Here is a 25,652-nt window from a genome sequence, read left to right on the forward strand (position 1 = left end):
CACTCAGCATTCAGTGATACCAGATATAAAAGCAAACATGTTTTTCCTTTGAAATGAACAAAGTGAATCGACGTGTTAACTTGGACAACACTGGTTTTATCCTGGTGATGTCGCTGGAGATGGAGATAGAGAAAGAGAGAGGGAGATAAATGAACAGAAAACAGAAAGAAGAAAGAGCAGATGAAATAAAAAAGGGGGATGAGAGAATAAAACGTATAGAAAGAAACTGATTCAGTGAAAACGGTGGAGCACACGAGAAGGAAATAGACGAGAGGAAAGCGATGCAGCGCGTGTTTCTGTGTGTGTGTTTCTGTGTGTTTCGGTGTGTTTCCGTGTGTGTGTGTGTTTGCCAGCCTGTCTGATTACCATTCCCTGCCTGTATTTGTTCGCTCTCTCTCCCTCTTTCCTTTTTTTCTCTCTCTCTCCAGAGGGGTTTAATGAGGCTTGGCTGCTGAATCCCAGAACAGCTTACTGCCACACACACACACACACACACACACAAACACACACACACACACACACACACACACACACACACACACACAAACACACACACACACACACACACACACTCCTGCCAGCATCCGTCTACTCAGCGCCAAGCGCCGCAGCGACGAGCCGGCTCCGTCTGAACACAAACACTCATCTTCTTCCCGTCTTTCACTGCGTGTGGATGTGTTTGTGTGTGTGTGTGTGTGTGTGTGTGTGTGTGTGTGTGTGTGTGTGTGTGTGTGTGTGTTTGTGTGTGTGTGTTTGGTTCTATTGTTTTCATCTCGCTGCCTTCATCCTCTCTGATTGGTCGCCTCTTTGATCGCCCGCAAAAGCCACTAAATCTCCGTCTCTCTCTCTCTCTCTCTCTCTCTCTCTCCGCAGACTATCTCTCTGACCTCCAGGGAAGGTCGGAGGGCGACCCGGGAATCTACTGGGAGTTTTATGGCAGCTCTGTGTGCGGTTAGTTTACACACAAACATGCATGGACAGAATCATCAGGGGAGAAAGACGGGGAGGCTGGGAAAATATAAATAAGTCAGGATTAAAGGAACTAGGCCCACAACTAAAGACTAAAGTTAGACAACAAATAAATATGGTTAAGCTTGTACTAAAAGAACCAGAGTTCCTCTCAGATCAGAGAAGTTTCGTCTGAAATACAACTAAAGAATCAGGACTAAAAAACAAACCAAGACGGACTAATGGAACCACTCCAAAACCAGTCACTGATAAACCAGTTCAGATGACAGGAAGTACTGTTAAACCAACTTAACTACCACTGAACTAATTAAGACAAAGGAACTCAACCAACTGGGACTAAAGGGACCACTACTAAACTGAATAGAAATAAAGGAACTACCTTTAAACCAATTAGGACTTAAGGAGTTAAACCAATTGGGAGTAAAGGAACTACCATTAAACCAATTAGGAAACAGGCTTAAATACTGGCAAAAGAAACTGGACCAAAGGAACTAGAATTTAATTAATTAGGGATTAAGGGATTAGTACAAAAGAAATTAGTGCTAAACAAATGAGACCCAATGGAACTAATTTGGACTAAGTGGTCAAAGCCTAATGGAACCAGATCTCAACAAAGTCACCTGGACTAAACAAATCCTGTCGAAGGAATCAAGACATCATGGAACTATGACTGAACAAATAAGGACTACAAGAACGGGAACTGAAAGAAGCAGGACTAGACATACTGGATCTACAAATGAACAAATGAGGTCTACAGGAACCGGGGCTAATGGAACCACCAAAGCAACAATGCTTCTTAAAGTACTTCCATCACAAATGTTATTCTGTTGTTGGTTTGTTTGTGTTCTCACAGAGCCGTCCAGCGAGGGAGGAGTGTACAACATCCTGGCTGATCCGCCCGGACCAGAGGAGGAGGAGGAGGAGGATGAAGAGGAGGATGAAGACGAGGAGCAACGCGCCAGGAGGGAAGTGTTCGAGTTTGAGCTGTCCGACCAACCGCTGCTCCCCTGCTACAACATCAAGGTGTCGCTGTCCCAGGGGTGAGTCAGAAATACGCCTCCGCCGGGTGTCGCGCTCTCAGGGTTTAGTCCTGGTGATGATGGAACCAGGACTAAACAACACCAGGTTAATCGTATTCAGTCTAAGGAACAACGACCAAAGGAACAACCGTTAAAAATATAAGGTAGACGTTTGAGGGCTAAAGGAACTCGGACTGCAGGAGCCAGACACAAACATGTTAGACTGAAGAAACTCGGGTTGAACTTACTGGGGATAAAGGAACATGGACTAAAGGAACTAGGGCTAAACATCAATGAAATTTGGACTAAAAAAACTAAACACAAAGGAACAAGGAGTAATTGAACCTGAGCTAAACTTATCAGGGTTCAAGGAACTTGAGTTAAACTATGACTAAAGGAACCAGGACCAGACAAATTAGAACTTAATGGACTTGGACTACAATAAGTTAGACTAAAGGAAGTAGGGCTAAACATACTGGGGCTAAAGGGACCAGGACTAGCAGAACTTGGGCTTAATACACTAGGGCTAAACTTATTAGGACTTATAGGGAGCCGACACCAAACATATTAGAACTAATAAGATTCAGGTAGCTCAGACTAACGGGCGGTCCACGCCGAGAACGGTAACTATGACGATAACTATAATACTATAACTATAAATATATAGCTTTAATAATCATTCTGACTCATGTGGTTGGCGGAATCCACGCCACAACTATAACGACACGACAGTGGCGAATGATAACCTTGGGATCACTTCCAGAGCGATTTGATGATCAATAGAAACACTGACAGCGAATCAAAATCCATCCTCTAAACCACATGACACGACAAAACCTCCATCTAGCCTGACATTGCCAGTAAAACTTCTGCATATATCATCTTAATTCTGGAAACTGACTGATTACTTTATTAATTTATATTTATGTATGTAGCAGAATGAAACCCAGAGGTTCGTCTCTCTTTATTATATACTCACGCTGGAACTTTGTTCTCCGTTATAACGTAAAAAAAACGACGAGGTTGGCGACCGTTTCAGGCTTCAGATCCGCTCATACCGTGTGTCCCCGGCTGGTGCTTCAGCGTCTGCTACCGTCGGTCGGTGCAGTTCGGTCAGTGAATACCGAAACATCACAGCGACTAGTGAATCAACCCTTCTGGCTTTCCTTTTCTTTCTTTGTGCAACGTATAACAGGTAACAAGTCATCAATATCAATGTTACTAAGCTGCCGACACAGCTGGAGCGTGCAGCGCGTGTTTAGTCGGATGCTCGTTATAGTTGTCGGTGTGGACGGCCCTTAAAGGAACAAGGACTGAAGGAGCTGAGAGCGAACGCACTAGGACAGTATTAGGGTTAAAGACACCATCACTTATAGAACCAGGACGACAGGAAACAGCGTTAACCACAGCAGGATTAAATAAAGCAGACCAGAGCAACGGACCACAGCAACACACACACACACACTTTGTCTTTTGTTATTCACACTCGCTTTCTTCTTTTTGAAACTCACACATTCTTCCTCAGTGTTATTCTAACACGTCTCCCTCTTTTTCACACTCACACACACACACACACACACACACACCAATTAAGGTGGCGGAAAGCAGCTTAGAAAAGAAAGGGAATAGCGGAGGAGGAGGAGGAGGAGGAGGAGGAAGAGGAGGGAGAGCGAGCGAATGAAGGGTGGTGTGAGAGAGAGAGAGAGAGAAAAAAGATCCTCAGCGGAGGAGAGAGAGATAAAGGCAGGACAGACGGAGAGGTCGTTAACGAGGATTGCATCGCCGTGGCGACGAGGCTAATTGGCTTCCACTTCGTCTTCCTCCCCTGTCGCTTTTCTCCTCCTCTCTCCTTCTCTTCTTCTTCTTCTTCTTCTCTCTCTCTCTCTCTTTTTTTCTCTTTCTCTCTGGTGTCTGATGTAGTATTAATGGCTCTTCTGGATACAAGGCCACCGGGCGCGCACACACACACACACACACACACACACACACACACAGCAGAGGACAAGGCCACATGTTGCTTTAAAGCCAGTTGCTGCTGGAATCTTAAACAACCTGACGAAGTGTGTGTGTGTGTGTGTGTGTGTGTGTGTGTGTGTGTGTGTGTGTGTGTGTGTGTGTGTGTGTGTGTGTGTGTGTGTGTTAGGCTTCCTTTGCCCTTGACATACACACACATTGACAGACATTGTGAATCAATAACAGCTTCATTGATGTTGAGGCTGCAGAATATATATATAAAAGAGAAACAGTCTCCTCCTCCTCCTCCTTCTTCATCGTCTTCTTTTTCTTCTTCTACTAATTTTTCTTCTTCCATCTTTGACATTTATAGAAGCCAGATTTCTAAATCTGCTGTGATTAAATGTTTAATCCACAATGAAACACAAAACTCTTTGCTTTCCTTTTTCTGACATTTGGTTTGTCTGAAATTGAAACACTCATCAGACAAACATATTTAAAAAATTAATCTTAAAATTTAATTTAAAAATGAGTCTAAAATCTGAAAGACTTGTCTGTGTTCATCCAGATCTAATTCTTCTGATACTGGTGGTGATGAGAAGTGTGAACATACAGACGGGTGACACATTAAAGGAAAACCTGGTCCAGTGAACACAGTGCAGAATCCAGACAGTTATCTAGACATAATAAAGATAATATTTGTTTTATCTTGTGCACATAACACCCATAACTTGTTCTCCCGACATATTAGATCCATCTTGTTCGCAAGATAAAAAAAATACAATCTTTCAGGACTTTGGGGCTTCATACAGAGAGATTAGATCAGAGATTAATGTTAGTGAACCTAATTCCAGCACTCGCAAAAGAAGCCGCCCAAAGACCTGAAGACGGTGCCAGCCGTTGACTGTATATAAATATGGACGACACATCTCCACTTCCTGCTGTTATGCAGAAGTGAAGCCAAAATATCTCCTTTCTGGGAGCGGCCATCTTGCTTGTGTGACATCATTTGGAGTCTGCACAGTAGAGTCGGGTGAGAGCTGGATGATAGCCGGCGGGACACGCCCCCCTCAGCCGTCACCTGACGGAGGTTTCAGAGCAGCTGTCACAGCTGTTAATCATGACGTCACACCCGCTTTTTATAACTTATCAGAAAAATGAGCACTTGGACAAACAGCAGTGATTAAAAACGACCTAAAAAAGACAGAAACCATCGTTTGGTTCATGTCCCATCTGCTAACATGGAGGGGGCGGGATTTATGACCTATACTGCCGCCAGCCACCAGGGGGCGATCGAAATGTTTTGGCTTCACTTTAAGGAAGCTGTCATGTCGTCCATATTTATACAGTCGATGGTGCAACCACTGCAACTTCTTCTCCAACTTCAGTTTCTACTGAGACATTCAGTCTGTGGTTCTGCATTGATTTACTTCCCACTGACAGTTGACCTCATAATTCACAAGTCATGATTCCTTCCTTACATTTCATTTTAAAACTTAAACATCTACCACCAGCAAATACAACAAATGCAATTAGATTTATCTCTGCTCCTCTCTTCCCTCCAGTCCCAGGAACTGGCTCCTCCTGTGCGACGTCTTGGGTCGCCTCCGGATGACGTCTCGGTCTTTCCGGCGCCTCTTCCCTCAGCTGAACGTGCAGTCCGTCCCAGAGGATGAGTTCTACCGGCAGGCGTCGCTGTCGCAGCTCCTGACGGGTCCCGATGAACAGGAGCTGTCCTCCTTCAGGCCGGATGCCAAGGACCCTCTGGAGCTGGTGGAGGCAACCCCAGAGCTGGCCGGCATGCTCGGCTCATCCCTGGAGTTTGTGGACAGTCGCTGGGACTCGCTGGAAACTTCACCACCTCCAACACCTCCACCGCCATCCCCAAGACCATCAGCAAGACCGCTGCAATGTATTCCGCCATCATTACCTCCACCGCGACAAGGGACAATAGTAGATGCTAAAGTGGACTGGCAAAACAGGACTGCAGAGTCTGGACAATGCCAAGGACTTAAAAATTTGGGATATGCTACTGCAGCTGCTACAACAGAAACCAAAATGGATGCTAGCATGTGGGAACCACAGCAGCAAGGAAGTAAAAACGCTGGAGTTCTGACTACAACAAATCCAAACATACCAATGAATGCGAGAATGTGGGAACCACAGAAACTACAGAATAAGAATGCTGGGATTGCTAATTCTGCTAATCTTGACACTAAGAGGGACTCAAGCATGTGGGAACAACAACGGCAAGGAAGTAAATCCACTGTGAACACTCCCGTCAAGTCTGACATGGCAGTTGGTGCTAACATGTGGGAGCCACAGCGACTACGAAGTAGGAATGCGATGATTCCAAATTCGGTTATTTCTGACATGTCAGAACCTCAGCGACTACGAAATAAGAACACTGGGAATGCTAATACTGCAAATTCAAATGGAGCCGCAGATGCTAACACGTGGAAACGACAAAATCAGGGGAGCAAGAACGGAGGTGGGGTTTCAGATTCGACAAATCCAGGTGTTGTGGTTGATGGTGGCGTTTGGGAGCCACAACGATTGCGGAGTAAGAACTCTGGGGTCACCAGCGCTGCAAAGTCGGATGCTACAGGGGATGCTAACACATGGGAGCGCCAAGCGGCAAAGAGAGCAGGTGGTAACAGCACAGCCCCCAAAAGAGACGCCTGTGACACCCAAAGCCAAGGAGGTAAGACCATAAAGATGGATGCTGCCTGGCAAAGGAACTTGGGGAACGTCAGAGTCCACATCAGGGACCTGGGGATGAAAGTTGGGGGAGGTACCATCCGGAACGAAGTGAAGAAAGAGCCGGGAAAGGGCGCTGGAAAGGGCACCCGGGTTAAAACGAGGTCATGACCTGACACAAAGGTCGCCCGGCAGACGAGAATCACGTTGAGCTTTTAAAAAGTTAAGGTGAAGATTCAGCAACAAAACAATATTACATAAAGAAAATGATTTCAAACAAATGGAAATTAAATTAAAACCAATGTGTGAATATTGTAAATGAGTAAACATCATATCTGGACTCTTAAAAGGACAGTACGCCCTCCACGGAGAGACGGTAACAGTTAACGTGTGCTATATGTAAACTGTAAATATGCATCTTTTTATTTATGAGTCCAATAATCACGATTCTTTTATCTGTTCTTTGTAAATGCAGTTTGGTGTAAATATGATGCCGTTTCAGTGGTCGATTTGTTCTGGTCTGGAACATTGTTTGTTACCTTTATGTGTAATTTTGTATTCAGCATCTTGTTGGCTTTCGTCACCAAACTATTTATTGTCCAATAAATATGAAGAAGAAGGAATAAATGAATATGTTGTCTGACTTGAAGTTAAATCAGCTAGCGAGCACTCAGGAAAGCATTACTGTCTCTTTACACCTTTAGCATCACAGATGTTTACAGCTACGTGTTTATTATTGCATTACCTGTTAGCATTACAAAGAGCTACAGCTAACAGGCTGACAATGCTAGCTATCTCTCCTCATACTCACTATTAGCATTATAAAGGCTCACAGCTTACTGGTCATTTTACTGGTAGTTGTTACCTTTATAAATGGTTGAAGCCAACTTATTTTTACTGTAGAATCAGATTCCAGTGGTGGCTGCGTAGAATTGTTTCCAACTCGCACGATCCAAACATTTCCAATAACTCCAGAGTGTTGTTAAGTTCAAAAGTCAAAATTTATTTAAAAAAAGATACATGTAATAATTTCCAAAATTCATTACATGTTTTTATCCAATGAAATATTCAGCTTCAGTCCATATTTGTTGGCGTTTTGCCTTTCAAAAACAATATTTTCACTGCGGTCAAGGCACACATCTGTATTAAAGGGACAGCAGCAATCTAACAGAACTTGTGGCTCTACCTGTCCACAGTGTCATTCAATAGCAAATGTAATAAACAATACTTAAATAATTTCAACCATATAGTGTCTGCATGCAAAGAATATAACTAAATTACATTTACTTATTTACATAACCACAATAACAAAAAATGTATTTCGGCTCTAACAAGTACTGCTAGTTATCACTTTATATACAGCTAACTCGTTAGCATTGCTAGCAGTCTGTTTACAAATGTTTACGGCTAGCAGGTTATCATTTCTAACAGTCTTGCATCTGTTAAAGTTAGCATTTCCAGTGGTTACAGCTAGCTGGCAATGCAAGATGTAAACACACTTGTTAGCATGAGAGTTGGTTGCAGCTAACCGTGTAGCATTACTAGCAGTCTTAATGCCAACTAGCATATTTACAGCTGACAGCTAATAGTTTCTTTACACTAACTAGCATTACAAGTATAAAAGCTAACTGGGTAGCACTGGAAGCAATCTCCAACGCCTGTAGTTAAGGTTTACAGCTAACTGGTTAGCATTGCTAGTAGCCACTTAATGGCTGTTAGCAATGCAAAGGATTCCTGCTAACTACTTAGCATCACTAGCATTTTCTTTCTACTTGTTACACTTATGAATCTTTGAATCTGACTGGTTCATACTTTAACAGTATTTTTACACCAGTTAGCCTTACTAGTGGCTACAGCTTCAGGTAAAGAGTTCAGTTATACTTTGTTTTTATTTAAACAACAAACATTTTTGATTTTTAAACTAAACCTAAAATGAAGTCCCGTGAATGAGAGGCAGCTTGATTAACATGAACAACATTAGAATAAACATAAAGTGAGTTTTTTAAACTTTAAAATTTCCTCCAACCCTGAACTCATCACGTGGGCGGAGCCTGGCAGTTCGAACAGGTGATCAGACTCACCTGAAGCAGCCGCGTGCGGAGGAGGACCGCTGACACAGAGCGTGACTGTTGACACGTGTGTGGGGAAGGAAGATGGAGGCGGACGAGTTTGAAAGAAGCAGCGGGAAGAAAAAGAACAAAAGAGAAGAAACTAGTGACGGAGGGGCGAGGACAGATTTGGCAGCTTAATATTAAAAGAAGTGGATTGATTGTGTGTCACAGAAACAACTGAAGAAGACGGAAATATGAGTTAGATGGTGACCAGGTGTCATGTTGCTGGCGGAGAAAGATGTGAAACAAGATCTGTTATGTTGCATTTTGAATCAGAAGATCATATCAGTTACCCTGTAAAGCTTTTTGTTCCCAAACCCGGTCAGTGCAGACGTCGTTGGAAATCTGGACTCAGACGTGATTTGGGGATATGTGGTAAATGTGGATATGAGAGGTGCAGCTGCAGTGTAGTCAGTGTGTGTGTGGGGGGGGGGAGATATGAGGGAAGCAGACTGTCCACAGAGAAAGAAAGAGATGGACGTCATGAGGATCAGGTCCAAGAGAAGCCTGAGCCACGAGGGGAAGGGAGAACAAATCAGGTAGGAAGCATGATGAATATTGTTTTTGTAAGGACAAGATTAAGTTCTTAGCATTTCAGGTCATGGTGATTAACTGTGCCGCTGAGGCAGAAAGGAAATCCGAGAGAAAAGAGATAGTTGTTGACGCAGCGAGAAAGTTTCTGGATGTCGTGGAAGTGAGTGGAGGATTTCACAGCCTAAAAAAGTTCTATTAGAGGATAGATGGAGGGATGAGGAGGAACTTTATTTACTTCGTTTTTTGTTGTTTTCATTTTATTTTATCTTATATATAATAAATTCGGGTAGATAGAAGAATTGAGTCTTATTTTCAATCCAGGAGTAGTTGATGATGCAACATTTTGGATTCAAACCAACGAAGAAGAAGAAGCTGGTTATTTCTCTTGTTTCGACCTTTCTGTTCTTCTAATTGTTTGTTCCACGGAGCCCTTTAGCCTTACTGTGGGTGAAAGAACAAGGTTTTCTCTACAGTACAGTATAGTGTGTTTATATGCATGAAGACGTGTGTGTGTGTTTAGTAGTTTAGGTGTGTAATTGGATGCTCATTTGCATTTTGTGTGTGTGTGTGTGAATGTTAAACAGCCTCTAATTAAAGGCGGCGCAGCGAAACGCAGCAACATTTCATTTCTGCCTGACGGGAAATTAAATTCCACTGATTGGACCGCCGGCCTGAGTCTCTCCTCCAGGAACATAAAACACACGAGTGTCGGTGAGATGTGACACAAGAGGAGGTTTTATTTCAGGATCTGTGGCAGATTTCAGACTCAGAGGAGAAAATATATCTACAAAAAATCTGAAAAGATCCAAAAAACAGTTCAAGAGCTTTAAAAGACAGACAGAGAGTGATTTTAACATCAGCTGCTGAGACCCTTTACTGCAGTAAAAGTACTGTACAAGTAAAAATACATAAGTATTATGAGCTTGATGTAGTTAAAGTATTGCAGTAAAAGTACATAAGTATTATGAGCTTGATGTAGTTAAAGTATTGCAGTAAAAGTACATAAGTATTATGAGCTTGATGTAGTTAAAGTATTGCAGTAAAAGTACATAAGTATTATGAGCTTGATGTAGTTAAAGTATTGCAGTAAAAGTACATAAGTATTATGAGCTTGATGTAGTTAAAGTATTGCAGTAAAAGTAGTGGTTTGGTCCCTCTGACTGATATATTATTATATATGACATCATTAGATTATTAATAGTGAAGCATCAGTGTTAGAGCAGCATGTTACTGTTGTAGCTGCTGGAGGTGGAGCTAGTTTACACTACTTTATATACAGTTAGCTAGTTTAGTCCAGTGGTTCCCAACCTAGGGGTCGGGGCCCCTCCAAAGGGTCAGCAGATAAATCTGAGGGGTGGTGAGATGATTAATGGGAGAGGAAAGAAGAAAAAACAAAGTTCTGATACACAAATCTGTTTTCAGTTTTTGGACTTTTTCTCTAATCTTTGATTTTTGCTGAAATATTGGATCATTTGAACATTTATTGAAATGAAAGCATGTGAGAAGTTTAGAGGGAAAAATCACTATTTGGTGGAGCTGTTAACAACTCATAGACATGTGAAATGTGACCCCAACTACACACTGCTTTTTGTAAGACGTCAAAAGACAAAAAGGTTGGAAACCACTGGTTTCATCTTTAACAATGTGTTGTATTTTAAAAGCTTGTTATATTATCCATTGTGTCAAATCTTCATCTGAAAAGTAACTAAAGCTGTCAAATAAATGTAGTGGAGTAGAAAGTACAATATTTCCCAAAACTGCAAGTAAATGTTCTGAGTTATTTTCCAATATGCTGATGATATGATGCTAAAATATTTTTCCACGGGGTTTAATTGCAGTAAAGAGTAATTAAAGGACTAATACGTATAAAACTGTAGCGTGGTCCTTTAAGTAGACGTCTGCAGAGAGAAGGTGACTCACTCTGATCTGAACTGCTTCTCCAAAAAAACTGGGACGAACTATTTTCTCTAATATGACGGAGAGAGAGAGAGAGAGAGAGTTCATTCATGCAGGTGGATGTTTTCTCTCTCGCTCTGTCTGTGTCGGCCTCGCACATCCTCGCTCGGCCCTGTCTTTGCTTTTCGATCGCCCACACCCTTTTATCCAGAGGGAGAGAGAGAGAGACGGATGAGTCATTCACACATTACTCACTTTTCTACTCACACACACACACACACACACACACACACACACACACACACACACACACACACACACAACAGGATAAAAGGATGTGGGCGAGTGAAGACGTCGTCACAAACACACCTTTCTCTCCTCAGTGAGAATACTAATATTCCTCCGAGATTTTCAAAAGAGCACACTTAAAGGACCAGTTCACATGTTCCCAGTGTTCCCAGTGTGTTAAACCAGCAGTCAGGTGTCTGTAATGATTCCTCCTGTTCATACTGGATATTAAAAGATCCTTCAATGGAACTGCACCTGCAATGTTATTAATTATTATTAAAGTTCTGCATAAAACTTGAGTGGAGTTTTATTTTCAAACATCTTGCTGATCATCTGTCTGTGTGTGTGGCCAGATAACACACACACACACACACACACACACGGTCCAAGGTCACTTTTGGGGACATTACTTAGACTTACATTAATTTCCTGGAGACTTACCTTAACTCTAACTTTAACCACTGACCCAAAAATCAGCTTTCTACCAAATGGGGACGCGGCTTTTGTCCCCAATTAACTGGTCTTAAAAGTCTGAAATTTGTCCCTGAAAGTAGCCTCTGACGGACAGACAGACACTGTTATTATCAAACTCCATGGCAACGACAGGAGCTTAATTGGAGAAGAAAAATTTCTTCCTTTATGACGGAGAGAGAGAGAGAGAGAGAGAGAGAGAGAACGACAGTAAAGATGGAGTGAAGAAAAAGAGAGCCAATGAAATATGAATGAGTCCACAGGGGGTTCAACCAGCTGTGTGTGTGTGTGTGTGTGGAGGTTAAGTCGTGATAAACATGGCATCCAGCGGGAGTCTGAATCATACTCTGTGAATGTGTGTGTGTGTGTGTTTTACACCTCGTACACACCGTCGGCGTCCTCGTGTCAACATCACTGACGTCAGTTTTCTCGACACAGAAATAAAACTCACTGCTGACATAACAGGAGGAGATGTTCTTTATCAGAGCTCATGTTGAAAATATGATGTGATTAAAGAAGCTACATCCATTTACTTGAGTATTTCCATGTGATGCTACTTTCTACATCTCAGAGGGAAATATTGTACTTTCTACTCCACTACATTTATTTGACAGCTTTAGTTACTTTTCAGATGAAGATTTGACACAATGGATAATATAACAAGCTTTTAAAATACAACACATTGTTAAAGATGAAACCAGTGGTTTCCAACCTTTTTGTCTTTTGACGTCTTACAAAAAGCAGTGTGTAGTCGGGGTCACATTTCACATGTCTATGAGTTGTTAACAGCTCCACCAAATAGTGATTTTTCCCTCTAAACTTCTCACATGCTTTCATTTCAATAAATGTTCAAATGATCCAATATTTCAGCAAAAATCAAAGATTAGAGAAAAAGTCCAAAAACTGAAAACAGATTTGTGTATCAGAACTTTGTTTTTTCTTCTTTCCTCTCCCATTAATCATCTCACCACCCCTCAGATTTATCTGCTGACCCTTTGGAGGGGCCCGACCCCTAGGTTGGGAACCACTGGACTAAACTAGCTAACTGTATATAAAGTAGTGTAAACTAGCTCCACCTCCAGCAGCTACAACAGTAACATGCTGCTCTAACACTGATGCTTCACTATTAATAATCTAATGATGTCATATATAATAATATATCAGTCAGAGGGACCAAACCACTACTTTTACTGCAATACTTTAACTACATCAAGCTCATAATACTTATGTACTTTTACTGCAATACTTTAACTACATCAAGCTCATAATACTTATGTACTTTTACTGCAATACTTTAACTACATCAAGCTCATAATACTTATGTACTTTTACTGCAATACTTTAACTACATCAAGCTCATAATACTTATGTACTTTTACTGCAATACTTTAACTACATCAAGCTCATAATACTTATGTACTTTTACTGCAATACTTTAACTACATCAAGCTCAGAATACTTATGTACTTTTACTGCAATACTTTAACTACATCAAGCTCATAATACTTATGTACTTTTACTGCAATACTTTAACTACATCAAGCTCATAATACTTATGTACTTTTACTGTAGGAGGATTTTTCATGCAGGAGTATTTTTACATCGTTGTATTGGTGCCTTTACTGCAGTAAAGGATCTGAGTTCTTCTTCCACTGCTGTGTCTGACCTTATATTAATTCATAGTCAGTGATGTTGAAATATCTAAGCAGCCAGTTTATCCGACATTATTTCAGCTTTCTGAAATCAATCAATGTGATGTTACATACAAAACACTTGTGCAACATTATGACAGCTCAGAAACAAGAGGATTTTCTAACATGACGGACTGCTCCTTTAAGTAGTGATTGATGGAGCATCCAGCGGCGTTTGGTTTCAATGCCATCGCAACACACACACACACACACACACACACACACACACACACACATGTCCATTCACTGCAGTCACAGCAGCCACTTGCCTCTCCGGCTTTTTGTCCTCGCCGTGTGTTTGTGTGTATTTTTCCATAAGTGTGTGTGTATAATAGGTGTGTAACTGTGATTGTGTGCCTGTATTGTGTTTGTGTGTGTGTGTGTGTGTGTGTGTGTGTGTGTGTGGCTGCCCAGCGCCAATGCCGAAGATGACGGGTTGAATTGCTAATGCGCCGCAGGGAGTGTGTGTGTGTGTGTGTGTGTGTGTGTGTGTGTGTGTCGTCTGGCTGTTTAGCGAGTGAGACGAGCAGCGCTGCCGATGAATATTTAAACAGAGAGAGAGAGCAGCCATCATTTATTGATGTTGGTGAAGGGAAAGATGAATAGCCCGTCTGTGTACACAGCGCTGTAGAGGTAGGTGTGTGTGTGTGTGTGTGTGTGTGTGTGTGTGTGTGGAAAACAGTCGGCATCCACATGCGAGTCAGTGTGTGGATCTGCAGAAGTCTGAATGTGAGTCGACTTCTGTGTTGAGTTATTTTCAGTCTCCAGGTGTTTTCACGTTATCATGATTAAAAAAAAAAACAGCTTTGTGGAGCCTCGACAGTTCAAATTCATTGAACTTTGACCCGAGCTGCGCTGACCTTTTGTGGGAACAGCCAATCACTGTTGACCACCGCTCGACCAGAAAGATGGACGAAAAACGAGTTACTTGTGTTTCTGAATTTTCACAACTGAACAAACTGACTTCATATCCGTAAGAAACAACAAGATATTAACTTGGTGAAATATCTGAACGCAGATACAAACGTTTGTCCAAAAACACTTAATTACTGACGATCTACAGAAGTCCGAATGTAACTCCGACATCTACTTGCAATGCAGGTCAGAAATTTGCAATTGCCAGTCAGGATCAGCAGAAGTGTAGTCGAGGTACGAACTGGAAGTCTGTGAACGTGAGTCAGGATGGGCGGCAGCCAAGATCCAAGTCCAGAATCTGAAGATGTCACTACGTGTGGTAATCGAGTGTAAATCATAAAATGAAGAAGACGAGTCAAGTCCGCAGATGTCCAGGCGAACTTTGTTAAGCAGAGATCAGCGACGCGGTGTCATGCAATATTTTTTGAATCTGAGTTGTGATCTACACAAGTCCAAACAAGTCCAGGACTTGAATCTGCTGCTGAAGTGTGAGTTCGGATCTGTGGAGACCGGAGAGCAAATGACCAAAATTAGAATCTCTAAGTGGGATTCGGCGTCCTGAAAATGCAAATCAGGATCTGTGGCAGTCCTGACACGTCACAAATCTGCAAATGCAAGTTAGTTTCTGCGGAAGTCCGAAGTCACATCAAGACCTGCAGTAGTTCAGGTCCACATCACACCAACAGATTTGTTTCTTTTGTTTTTAGACACCTGAATTACGGGGCAGAAGGATTTTAAAGAATTTAATGTTTTTCCCAAAATCTCTTTAAATCTACAGACAGTTCTGGTTGCTTGCTGTGTTGCTGCTCAGCAGTTTTCATATTTGAAACCAAATCTGGGGATGTTTTATAGAAAAGCTAATTAAAGTTTACATGGAATATATGTGTGTGTAATTAAATGCATATTCACATTATTGTGGAAAAACTGCTTTTGTGCCTCTGTCATGTGTTTCGACGGCTCTGAGCCAAGAGTTTGAAATTATGAACATTGACCCGAGCTCTGCTGACTTTTGTGGGCACAGCCAATAAGAGTTGCGAAGTGGGAGGAGATATTTCAGATGCCCCTGGTTATGGAAGTAAAAATCCTGTTAATTTTTCGCGTAGATAACGTTACACGTGACTCATAGTTGAAGCACTTCTACGACTTGGATCAACATGAAACTCTGCTGGTTGAATCATCAGAACAAAAGATGAACAACTGTGTTAGAAAATATCTGGTTCTTTAGTAAAAAAGTCGAGGCTACGACACTGTGGACGTGAAGATTTCAGGGTAGAACTTAACTACAACTCCCAAGGTGCATTTCAGCAAGAAACAGCTAATCACTGAGCTTAAAATTCGGCGCCTCGTTTTGTTCACAACTTCAGCAACGGAATTTGAATTAATTACACTTTGACTCACACCTCTGACTGGCTTCTTCTCCATAGCAACAGCAGCCAAGGCTCATGGGTATTGTAGTATTCTTGGCCAAACACCAAACTGGCGGACAAAGCGTAATTTCTCAGAGTAATTGCTGCTTCTCTCAGCTCTCATCTGTCACAGCAAGTGAGGAAAAGAGAAAAAGAGAGGGGAGGTCGTTTAGTGTTTACACGTCAGCAGGAAGGACAGGGGTCAAAGGTCGGCGGGGTCGACCTTCGAGAAGGTGTTGACAGCGCTAGACGAACACAAAGAGAGAAAAAAGGTTCGGAGGAATGCAGGAGGGCGAGCGAGCATGTGTTTGTACGGGAGAGAGAGAGAGAGAATAATGGAGCAGCGAATCAGGACGGTTTCAAGGCTTCCCCTTTTCTATTCGCTCACTCGCCCGCTTCCCTGGCTGTCTCTCTCTCTCTCTCTCACACACACACACACACACACACACACAAACACACAGCCAGACAAGGTCACACACACACACAGATACACACAAACACACACACACACACACATCTCGCTCTCTTTTTCTCTGTAATGCAGACGCTCGCCCGCTGCTGCACTCGTCTGACCCGCTCTCTCTCTTTTCAGGGAGGAAATCAATTAGACTCCTCCTCACCTTCTCCTCTTCTCCTCTCTCCTCCCCCCCACCTCTTCATCCTCCTCACCTCCTCCCCTCATCCTCCTTCTCTTCCTCACCTTCTCCTCTCTCCTCCTCCTCCATTCATTTTCTTTTATTTCCCTTTTCTATTTGTATGTTCAAAGTGAAGTTTTGGAAAAAAAACCTCATTTTTTTGCTCACGTTTCACCATCTTGATCTCACGTGGACACGTGTTCGCCTCAGTTTACGTTGCAAAGAGCTAATTTACTTCCACACACGTCTTTGCATTGACTTTATATTCTAGCGCCTCCTAAAGGCTGCCGTCGTCATGACGCTTCAGTCATCAGTCCCTCCTTGAAATCGCTATTTTGCGATTGCAATAATTAAAGCAAATCAAAAGAAATCTCCGCAATATTTGCAAGAGCTTCAATTCTGCTAAATTATCTTAACTTTTCCGCAAATCAACAAGCCTGTTGCTAGCTTGTTGCATCTCGTGTCGTGGTGACTTACGTCATCGCAGCGCGCAGGAAGAGATTACACATGACTCTTTGTTGGTAGCATTATATTTAGCACATAAAACAAATCTGTTTTTATTGATTGATCTACAGTATGTCCCCTTCTTCTTCTGCTCCAGTGCCACCAACTGTTTATCTCCTAATATTCACACAACCGTTTTCACATTTTCTTGGATTTTCGTTTCGATTCTGAGCTTCATCTGGACGTAAAAGTGTCTGTGGAGGCGACAGCGCCGAAGGAAAACTACAAGTGTCAGCACACAAACGCTGAAAGAGAAAACAGACGAGTGTCGCCTGCAGCTGGAGAGAAAAAAACATCCGTGTGCGCGCATTCACAAGCACGCACGCACACACACACACACACACACGAAGGCAATTAGAGGGACGCATGGAAGAGTGAAAAAGTGTGTGTGTGTGTGTGTGTGTTCATGTGTGTGTGAAGGAAATTAGACCGCCTCATTATTAAAATTGGCTCGGAGGAGAAACGAGAGAGATCTTCCTCTCCTCCTCCATCTCCTCGTTCTGTCATTCACGTCTCTTTGTCCTCCCTTGCTGACGCCTCCTTCCTTTCTCTCTCTCTCCTCTCTTTCCTCCTCATCCCTCTCTCCATCACACCCCCCCAGCACCCTCCCCCCCACACACACCCTCCAACCCTGCCCCCCCCCACTGGATCTGTCACTCCGTCCTCCCCCTCGTTCTCCTGTTCTCAAATTACATCCTCGTTGCCGCCTCGTTTCTCATCCCGTCGCCGGGGGCTGTCACCGAGGACCGGCGAGGGCGCTAAACGATTTCCCACCATGCATCATCCAACCCCCCCCCCCCTCCCACCCCCCCCCCCCCCCCCCCCCCCCCCCCCCCCCCACCCCTCCCCCCCCCACACACACACACACAAAAACACGCAGTAAATTTCCTTTCACATCGGAGAAATCCACAGCTGACTTGTTGATGGAACATGTACGGAGTAAAATCAGTGCCAAAAATACAGTTTTTATTTCAGTTGAATTTCACGCTTTAAAACATGAACTTTTGACTTTGTCCTGATAGTGGCGCTATATCTGAGCTCAAAGTGTCCAAACTCAAAAAGAACCCCAACTTATCAAACTCAAACTTGAGAAGAAATTGCTCTTATATGGAGGTATATTGATGACAAAATGCAAGCTGTTCTTCATGATCTACTGCGTCTTGTTTCTGTTCAACGTCTCTGTAGACGATTGTTTGACATCAAATCACCTTCAATCATGCAAACAATGACGAGAGAAACCACAGAAGAGAGAAGAGGATAGAGAGGAAGATAGAGGAGTGACAAAAAAGAGGAGAAGAAGATGGAGATGAAGAAAAACGGAGACACGAGAGGACAAATTGATCGCCCTTCTGTAAATCTCCCCGGTGCAGCTGACAGGCGCCGTGTGTGTTTAAGTGTGTTTTGAGGACGACACGGCAGAAGAAACAGCAGTGACAGAAGAAGGAAAGGAAAGAAAGCAGATCACAAATGAGGATGGAAAAATTTGACCATAAAGTCTCTGGAAGGACTCTGTGAGTCTTAAAAACTGGTAAATATAATGTATCGTTTTGTCTCTATGCAGACGATACACCGTTATATCTTCATGTCAATCTGATTGATTTTTGTAGTTCTGAAAGTGAATAAGTGAATTTTTAAAATGTCAAATTATTACTTTATGTAAAACTGGATGATAGCATTCTATATTTTGGATTCTTTCTGATTATTTTTGGCACAAACTCACAAATGTCAAAATTCGTAAAAGTTTAGTTTGATGCAGAAGATTTGAGCACTGATCACAATTATTTCATTTCAACACATTGGTGTTATTGTAGATATAAAATTACAGTAAACTCATTAACAAATAATTAAATATTATTGCATATACTGTAAACTGTAATAATTGTCTTTGTACATTTTTATTTATATTTTTATGTTTTTGTAATTTTTTATATATCAATGCATGTTTTCTTTAAAAACATTTTGTATTAACACATTGTTGTTTGTTTATTGTGAAAATGCAATAATAAATAAGAATAGTAATAATAATAATAATTATTATTATTATAATTATAATAATAATAAATTATATTAAAAAACTTGCATTTATTTTTAATTGCCACATTTTATCTTTTCAGTATAAAATATATATAATACATAAAATATATATGGTGATGTAAAAAACATAATTTAAAGCTACTACGTGTAGAATTTTAAATTCTTGACTTTAGCGCCCCTCAGTGGTCGTATCACAAAATACTGCACTTATTTTCACAATTGTATGACATCCGAATAAATATAAAACATGATAACAAGTTGATATGTTGCCATGATGTTTTATATGACCTGTCTGTGTTTCAGGATGTTTGTGTGTGTGTGTCAAAACGACCGTAACCATGGTTACCGCTGAGAGAGTGAGGCAGACAGACAGGAAACGCCAGGGCATATGCTGTGTGTGAGAGATAGTGATGTGACAGGTGAATAATCAGAGCTGTATTGCCGATCATCACGGAAACGAGGCCTGACAGCACCGACAACGCCGGCGAGAGATCTCACACACACACACACTGAGGCTGAGATTGCATGTAGATGTGGACACGCAACACGTATTTCATAACTGTATCATATGTGTAACAAAATATACAATAAACAACAGACAACATCAAACAACATCACACGGCTCCTAGGTGATGACAAATACAGGAATCGATACGATGGATGGCGGTAAATTAAAGGTATTTCTTGTAATAAAGTAAACATCAGTGATATAAATGTGAATGTGTGAGCTGTGGGGTGTAAGGTGTTGTAAAGAGAAAACAAAGCTAAAGTCCAACAAAAGCAAAAGCCTGCAGATGCTGGCTGGGACGAGTCCAGGTGAGAGAGAGTTGGCCTTTTATCCTACGGGAGCACGAGGCCCAGGTGCTCTGAATCTGGCTGGCTGCTGCACCCGCGTTCCTCTGGCGCCTTCATGGACACAAATAAATAAATAACGGAAAGTAATACACAACCCTCGTCAGGCCAGAACAGGTGAATAAAATAAGGCAATATATTAAGCTCAGGTCACACTAGTGACTAATCAATACAAAGGAGCTCATGACAATGCAACAGCAATAACTGTGTCTGTTCTTTTAAAATGCCCTACCCTAACCCCTAACCCTAACTCTTAACCGTAACCCTCTAACCCTAACCCTTAACCCTAACCTCTAACCCTAACCCTTAACCCTAACCTCTAACCCTAACCCTTAACCCTAACCCCTAACCCTTAACCCTGACCCCTAACCCTTAACCCTAAGCCTAACCCTAACCCTAACCTCTAACCCTAACCTCTAACCCTCTAACCCTAACCCTAACCCCAACCTCTAACCCTAACCCTAACCCCTAACCCTAACCTCTAACCCTAACCCCTAACCCTAACCTCTAACCCTAACCCTTAACCCTAACCCTCTAACCCTAACCCCTAACCCTTAACCCTAAGCCTAACCCTAACCCTAACCTCTAACCCTAACCCTAACCCCTAACCCTAACCTCTAACCCTAACCCTTAACCCTAACCCTCTAACCCTAACCCCAACCTCTAACCCTAACCCTAACCCCTAACCCTTAACCCTAACCCTCTAACCCTAACCCCTAACCCTAACCCTAACCCTTAACCCTAACCTCTAACCCTAACCCCTAACCCTAACCCCTAACCCTTAACCCTAACCCTCTAACCCTAACCCTAACCCTTAACCCTAACCTCTAACCCTAACCCCTAACCCCTAACCTCTAACCTCTAACCCTAACCCTCTAACCCTTAACCCTAACCCCTAACCCTTAACCCTAACCCCTAACCCCCTAACCCTAACCCTAACCCCTAACCCTTAACCCTAACCCTCTAACCCTAACCTCTAACCCTAACCCCTAACCTCTAACCTCTAACCCTAACCCTCTAACCCTTAACCCTAACCTCTAAGCCTAACCCTTAACCCTAACCCCTAACCCCTAACCCATTTACACTTGTAAATTTGTAAAAAAAAATTCAGTGAACACACCACAGGATAGAGAGACATAAGACAGAGACATTAAACGCACCGATAAGGCTTAAACTGCAGTTCAGAGACCCTGAACGCCCCACAGAGACCAGATACTCAAAAAATGTGTTGGAAAAAGTTTTAGAAACGTAATTAGAAAAGTAACAATCTAATAGATCAATAGCTACTTATATGTAAAAAAACAAAAAAAAACACAAAATAAATTTATAAATAAAAAAACAGAAACTAAATAAACAAGATAAATAAATGAATGAGAGATAAAATAAAACGAGATAAACAAATCATCCTAAGGGGAAAGAAAAATTTTTAGAAAAGTAAACTAAACAAAGATAAAATAATAAACTTAAGTGCATAAAGTAAACTGTAAACAAGATTATTTCAAACACTGCAGCTGACCTTTGACCTTTAAATTGCACACAAATACACACACAGATAAATGAGTGCTGTGTGTGTGTGTGTACGTTTGTGTGTTAATGTGTGTATGTGTGTTAATTATGCTGGGTCTAACCTCGTCAACCTCTAATTGGCCCTCCGACACACACTCATTTCTCTGCTCTGTGTGTGTGTGAGTGTGAGTGTGCAGACAGCGGTGTGACCACAGTGCCCCCTGCTGGTCATCTGTAATAAATGTATTTATTGATCACCTGCAGCTTTGCAGCAATATGCAGCAGATATTTATAATCAAACTGCTGTTCTGAACTTTAAAAAGAAAAATTACTAATTAAATGTGTAAAATATGAAATATGAATTTAAACCCAAATAAACATTTATTGATGATTAATTTATTAACTTATTGTTGACATGTCTGCGGTAACACAAGATTAAAGAAGTAAAATAAAATTGTATTTTATAAGCTTATTACATATTATTTGATGTAAGACACACAAAATAAGAAATTTACATTTATATTCTCAGAATATAAAACATGAAGTCCAAAACATCTATATGTTGTATTATTGATCTGCAAACATGGAGGGTTTAAATGTTGTAAAGAGAAAATGCAGTCAGGTGTTACACTGGCGCCGCCTGGAGGCCGTAATGTTCACTACACACCTGTAAACTAACCTGTGATGGACGACTTCTGTCTGTCAGCAGCTCTGTGAGGCTTTGAGCTGCTATGAGCTCATCAAGACAAGTTGCTGACAAAATTCAGTAGATTTTTACCATAAATTCAGGTCAGTTGAACAAGGCGTGGTGGCCAAGTGGTAAGGCGTTGGTCTCGTAAACCAAAGATCATGGGTTCAAATCCCATCCATGCCTGGAAGACAAATTATTGAGTCCACTGAAGGAAAAATGGAGATGTGATTGAATTAAAAAGCTCTAAACAGAGCTCGAATGTGTCAGGGAGGTTTGGAGGTCCAGCACTAAGAGGGAAAACTCCACTGTTCCAAGAAAGGAAAACCATTAGTTCAGGTTTTAATGATAGTGCTGAGAACCTACGAGGTTGTGAAAACCGTTCTTAGGCATCTCAATGAGTTTTCAAGTCCAACTTCTAAAGGAACAACTCAAGTTCAGTCCTTCCTTAACTGTTGACCCTCTGATAAAACAAGAGGACGGAAACTTGAACACCATTTAGAAGGAATAGCTCAGCAGGATGAGCTGGTTACATGATAAAGTGATGACATTCTTGATGTTGGTTCGAATCCTTCTTCAGGCATTGCTCTCAATCTTTACTGTTGATCTTCTTCTCAGATAAAAGCAGAAATAGGAGAACCAGCACACATCTGTTTGTAGGTAGATATAGCTCAGCAGGATGAGCTCTTGGAAATAATGAGTCAGCGCAGAGTTGGTTCGACTCCTGTCTAAGGTGAATTCATGACAGACTTGATGTTGGTTTGAATCCCTGTTCAGACACTGATCAAACTCTTTAGTGTTGATCTTCTTCTCAGTAGAAACAGAAATAGGAGAACCAGCACACAGTTAGTCATGAGTAGATGTAGCTCAGTAGGATGAGCAGATAGTAGATACTCAGCTAGAGTAGAGCTGGTTCAATTCCTCATTAAGAACAAATGTTATTGTCAAAGCTAAAGTCTTTAAAAAGACAACAGAGCACAAATGGTGCCCCCTAGATCACTGTGTCAATTAAAACTAGTGGAACTGGATGATAATCAATCAATCAATCAATCAACAACACCCACATCCAGAATGTGACAGTTTCTAAACTGACTATAGTATGATAAAAAAAAACAAATCCTTGAAAAAGAACATAACACCCCCCCCCCCCCCCCCCCCCCAAAAAAAAAAAAACAAGTATGAGAAAAATAAATGCACTGGTTACTGAATAAGATCCCCACAAAAATAGAACTTAACTGTCTAAGTTAAGTGCCTTACAGTCAAGCTGTTACTTGCTGTCATTTTTGTAGTTAGTAAGTAAGTAAGTAATTAAGACTCTTCCAACATTTTTAAAAACATTCGTCTCAACTTGAGTAAAACATCAGCTGCTCATGGTTTCCTGTCCCATAACCCCCTGCTTCCACCTCTCCGAAACATCGGGGGAGGACACGCCCCCCCCCCGACCCCGCATCTGCAGGATTGGTCATTCGATGATCCAGGTCCTGACAACGGGCGGATTTGAACCAGACGCTGCATCGCTGACGCCTTACGGTCGCGAACAAACCCACCACGCCACCGAGTCCCCTTCACACTGAGAGCTTTTCTCCGGGCACTTTTAAATCTTCACTTTGGATGTTGGACTTTAAAACTCAGTGAGAATCAAACCCACGACCTCAAAACTTCCAGAGCAGTCTTCTAACAGCCTGAGCCACCTGGACTGACACACTGATGTTAGTTTCTTAGAGCTTTTCAGTCTTTACTTTTGGGTTTCTGACTTTAAAAGTTGTAACAAAGAATTGAACTCACAACCTCAGAATCTCTAAGCAGCCGTTCTAACTGGTGAGCTGTTAGATCTGTCTTCCTGAGACAGTTTCTGTCACAGTTTTCAGTCTTTCCTCTTGATGTTGGACTTTAAAATTCAGTGAGAATCAAACCCACAAGCTCTAAACTTCCAGAGCAGTCTCCTAACAGCCTGAGCCACCTGGACTGACACCCTGATGTTAGTTTCTTAGAGCTTTTCAGTCTTTACTTTTTGGTTTCTGACTTTAAAAGAAGCAACTGGGGATTGAACTCACAACCTCAGAACCACTGCTAAGCTGTTCTACCTGGTGAGCCATTGAATCGCTGTTGCTGAGGGAGTTTCTGTCACAGCTTTCAGTCTGTCTTCTTGATGTTGGACTTCAAAACTCACCGAGGATCAAACCCACAACATCAAAACTTTTTGAACTCACAATCTGAAAGCTTTTAAGCAGCTATTTCACTCTTTGAGCTACAGGAAATTTCACTGGGTGAGTTTCTCTCGCAGTTTTCAGTCTTTCCTCTTGATGTCGGACTTCAAAAGTGACTGATGATTGAACCCACAAACTCACAACTTCAGAGCAGTGTCCTAACAGTCTGAGCTACAAGGCCAGACATGCTGAGCTCAGTTACTTAGAGTTTTTCAGTTTCTCAGGGTGAGTGACTTTAAGTTGGCAAACTGAGGATCGAACCCACAACCTAAAAACTTCAGAGCTGACATCTAACACACTGAGCCGTTTGATCAGACACCTTCTTGTTGTTTTTCCTCGTGATGGTTGGACTTCAAATGTCACTGAGTCTCTTCAGGATCAAACCCACAAACTCAACCCTTCAAGATGGTCTTCTAACAACCTGAGCTGTTTCAACTGAGACAACAGAGTGTGATTTCTTGGAGATCTTCAATCTTGAACATCTTCCTTCACAATTCATAGAGAAACCTGAGGATTGAGGCTTTTCTCCGGGCGCTTTTAAATCTTCACTTTGGATGTTGGACTTTAAAAAACAGTGAGAATCAAACCCACAACCTCAAAACTTCCAGAGCAGTCTCCTAACAGCCTGAGCCACCTGGACAGACACACTGCCTGTCGTTTCTTAGAGCTTTTCAGTCTTTACTTTTTGGTTTCTGACTTTAAAAGAAGCAGCTGGGGATTGAACTCACAACCTCAGAACCACTGCTAAGCTGTTCTACCTGGTGAGCCATTGAATCTCTGTTGCTGAGGGAGTTTCTGTCACAGCTTTCAGTCTGTCTTCTTGATGTTGGACTTCAAAACTCACCGAGGATCAAACCCACAACATCAAAACTTCAAAGCAGTCTCCTAACAGCCTGACCCACAAGGACAGACATGTTGAGCTTAGTTACATAGAGCTTTTCAGTCTTTTCACAGGGTATCTGACTTTAAAATTATTTGGCAAAGCAAGTATTGAACTCAATGAAAGCTTCTAAGCAGCTATTTCACTCTTTGAGCTACAGGAAATTTCACTGGGTGAGTTTCTCTCGCAGTTTTCAGTCTGTCCTCTTGATGTTGGACTTCAAGCTCTAATCTTCCAGAGAAGTCGTCTAACCACCGAAGCCACCTGGACTGACACGCTAGTTATAGTTTCTTAGAGCTTTTCAGTCTTTATTTTTTGGTTTCTGACTTTAAAAGTTGCAACTGGGGATTGAACTCAGAAGCACTGAGAAGCTGTTCTACTTGATAAGCCATT

The 25,652-nt window shown here is 41.9% G+C and overlaps 2 protein-coding genes and 1 non-coding gene across 3 annotated transcripts in view; 2 read left to right on the top strand and 1 right to left on the bottom strand.

Annotated features, from left to right (window-relative positions):
- Positions 1–7,284, top strand: part of LOC121891746 (BCL-6 corepressor-like) — a 45,329-nt gene extending 38,045 nt beyond the window's left edge. Inside the window, exons 11-13 of the mRNA XM_042404327.1 lie at positions 874–951; positions 1,823–2,009; positions 5,507–7,284. Coding sequence (XP_042260261.1) covers positions 874–951; positions 1,823–2,009; positions 5,507–6,812 — 1,571 coding nt within the window. The 3' untranslated portion in view covers positions 6,813–7,284. The remainder of the gene's footprint in view (positions 1–873; positions 952–1,822; positions 2,010–5,506) is intronic.
- LOC121891678 (protein NLRC3-like) overlaps positions 1–25,652 on the bottom strand; it is a 1,105,688-nt gene that overhangs the window by 377,996 nt on the left and 702,040 nt on the right. The gene's annotated exons all lie outside the window — the stretch shown is intronic.
- Positions 22,287–22,358, top strand: trnat-cgu. Its single transcript has one exon. It is a non-coding gene; the product is annotated as a tRNA-Thr (tRNA).

This window comes from Thunnus maccoyii, chromosome 24, assembly GCF_910596095.1.
Source record: "Thunnus maccoyii chromosome 24, fThuMac1.1, whole genome shotgun sequence".
In the NCBI taxonomy this organism is placed as follows: Eukaryota; Metazoa; Chordata; class Actinopteri; order Scombriformes; family Scombridae; genus Thunnus; species Thunnus maccoyii.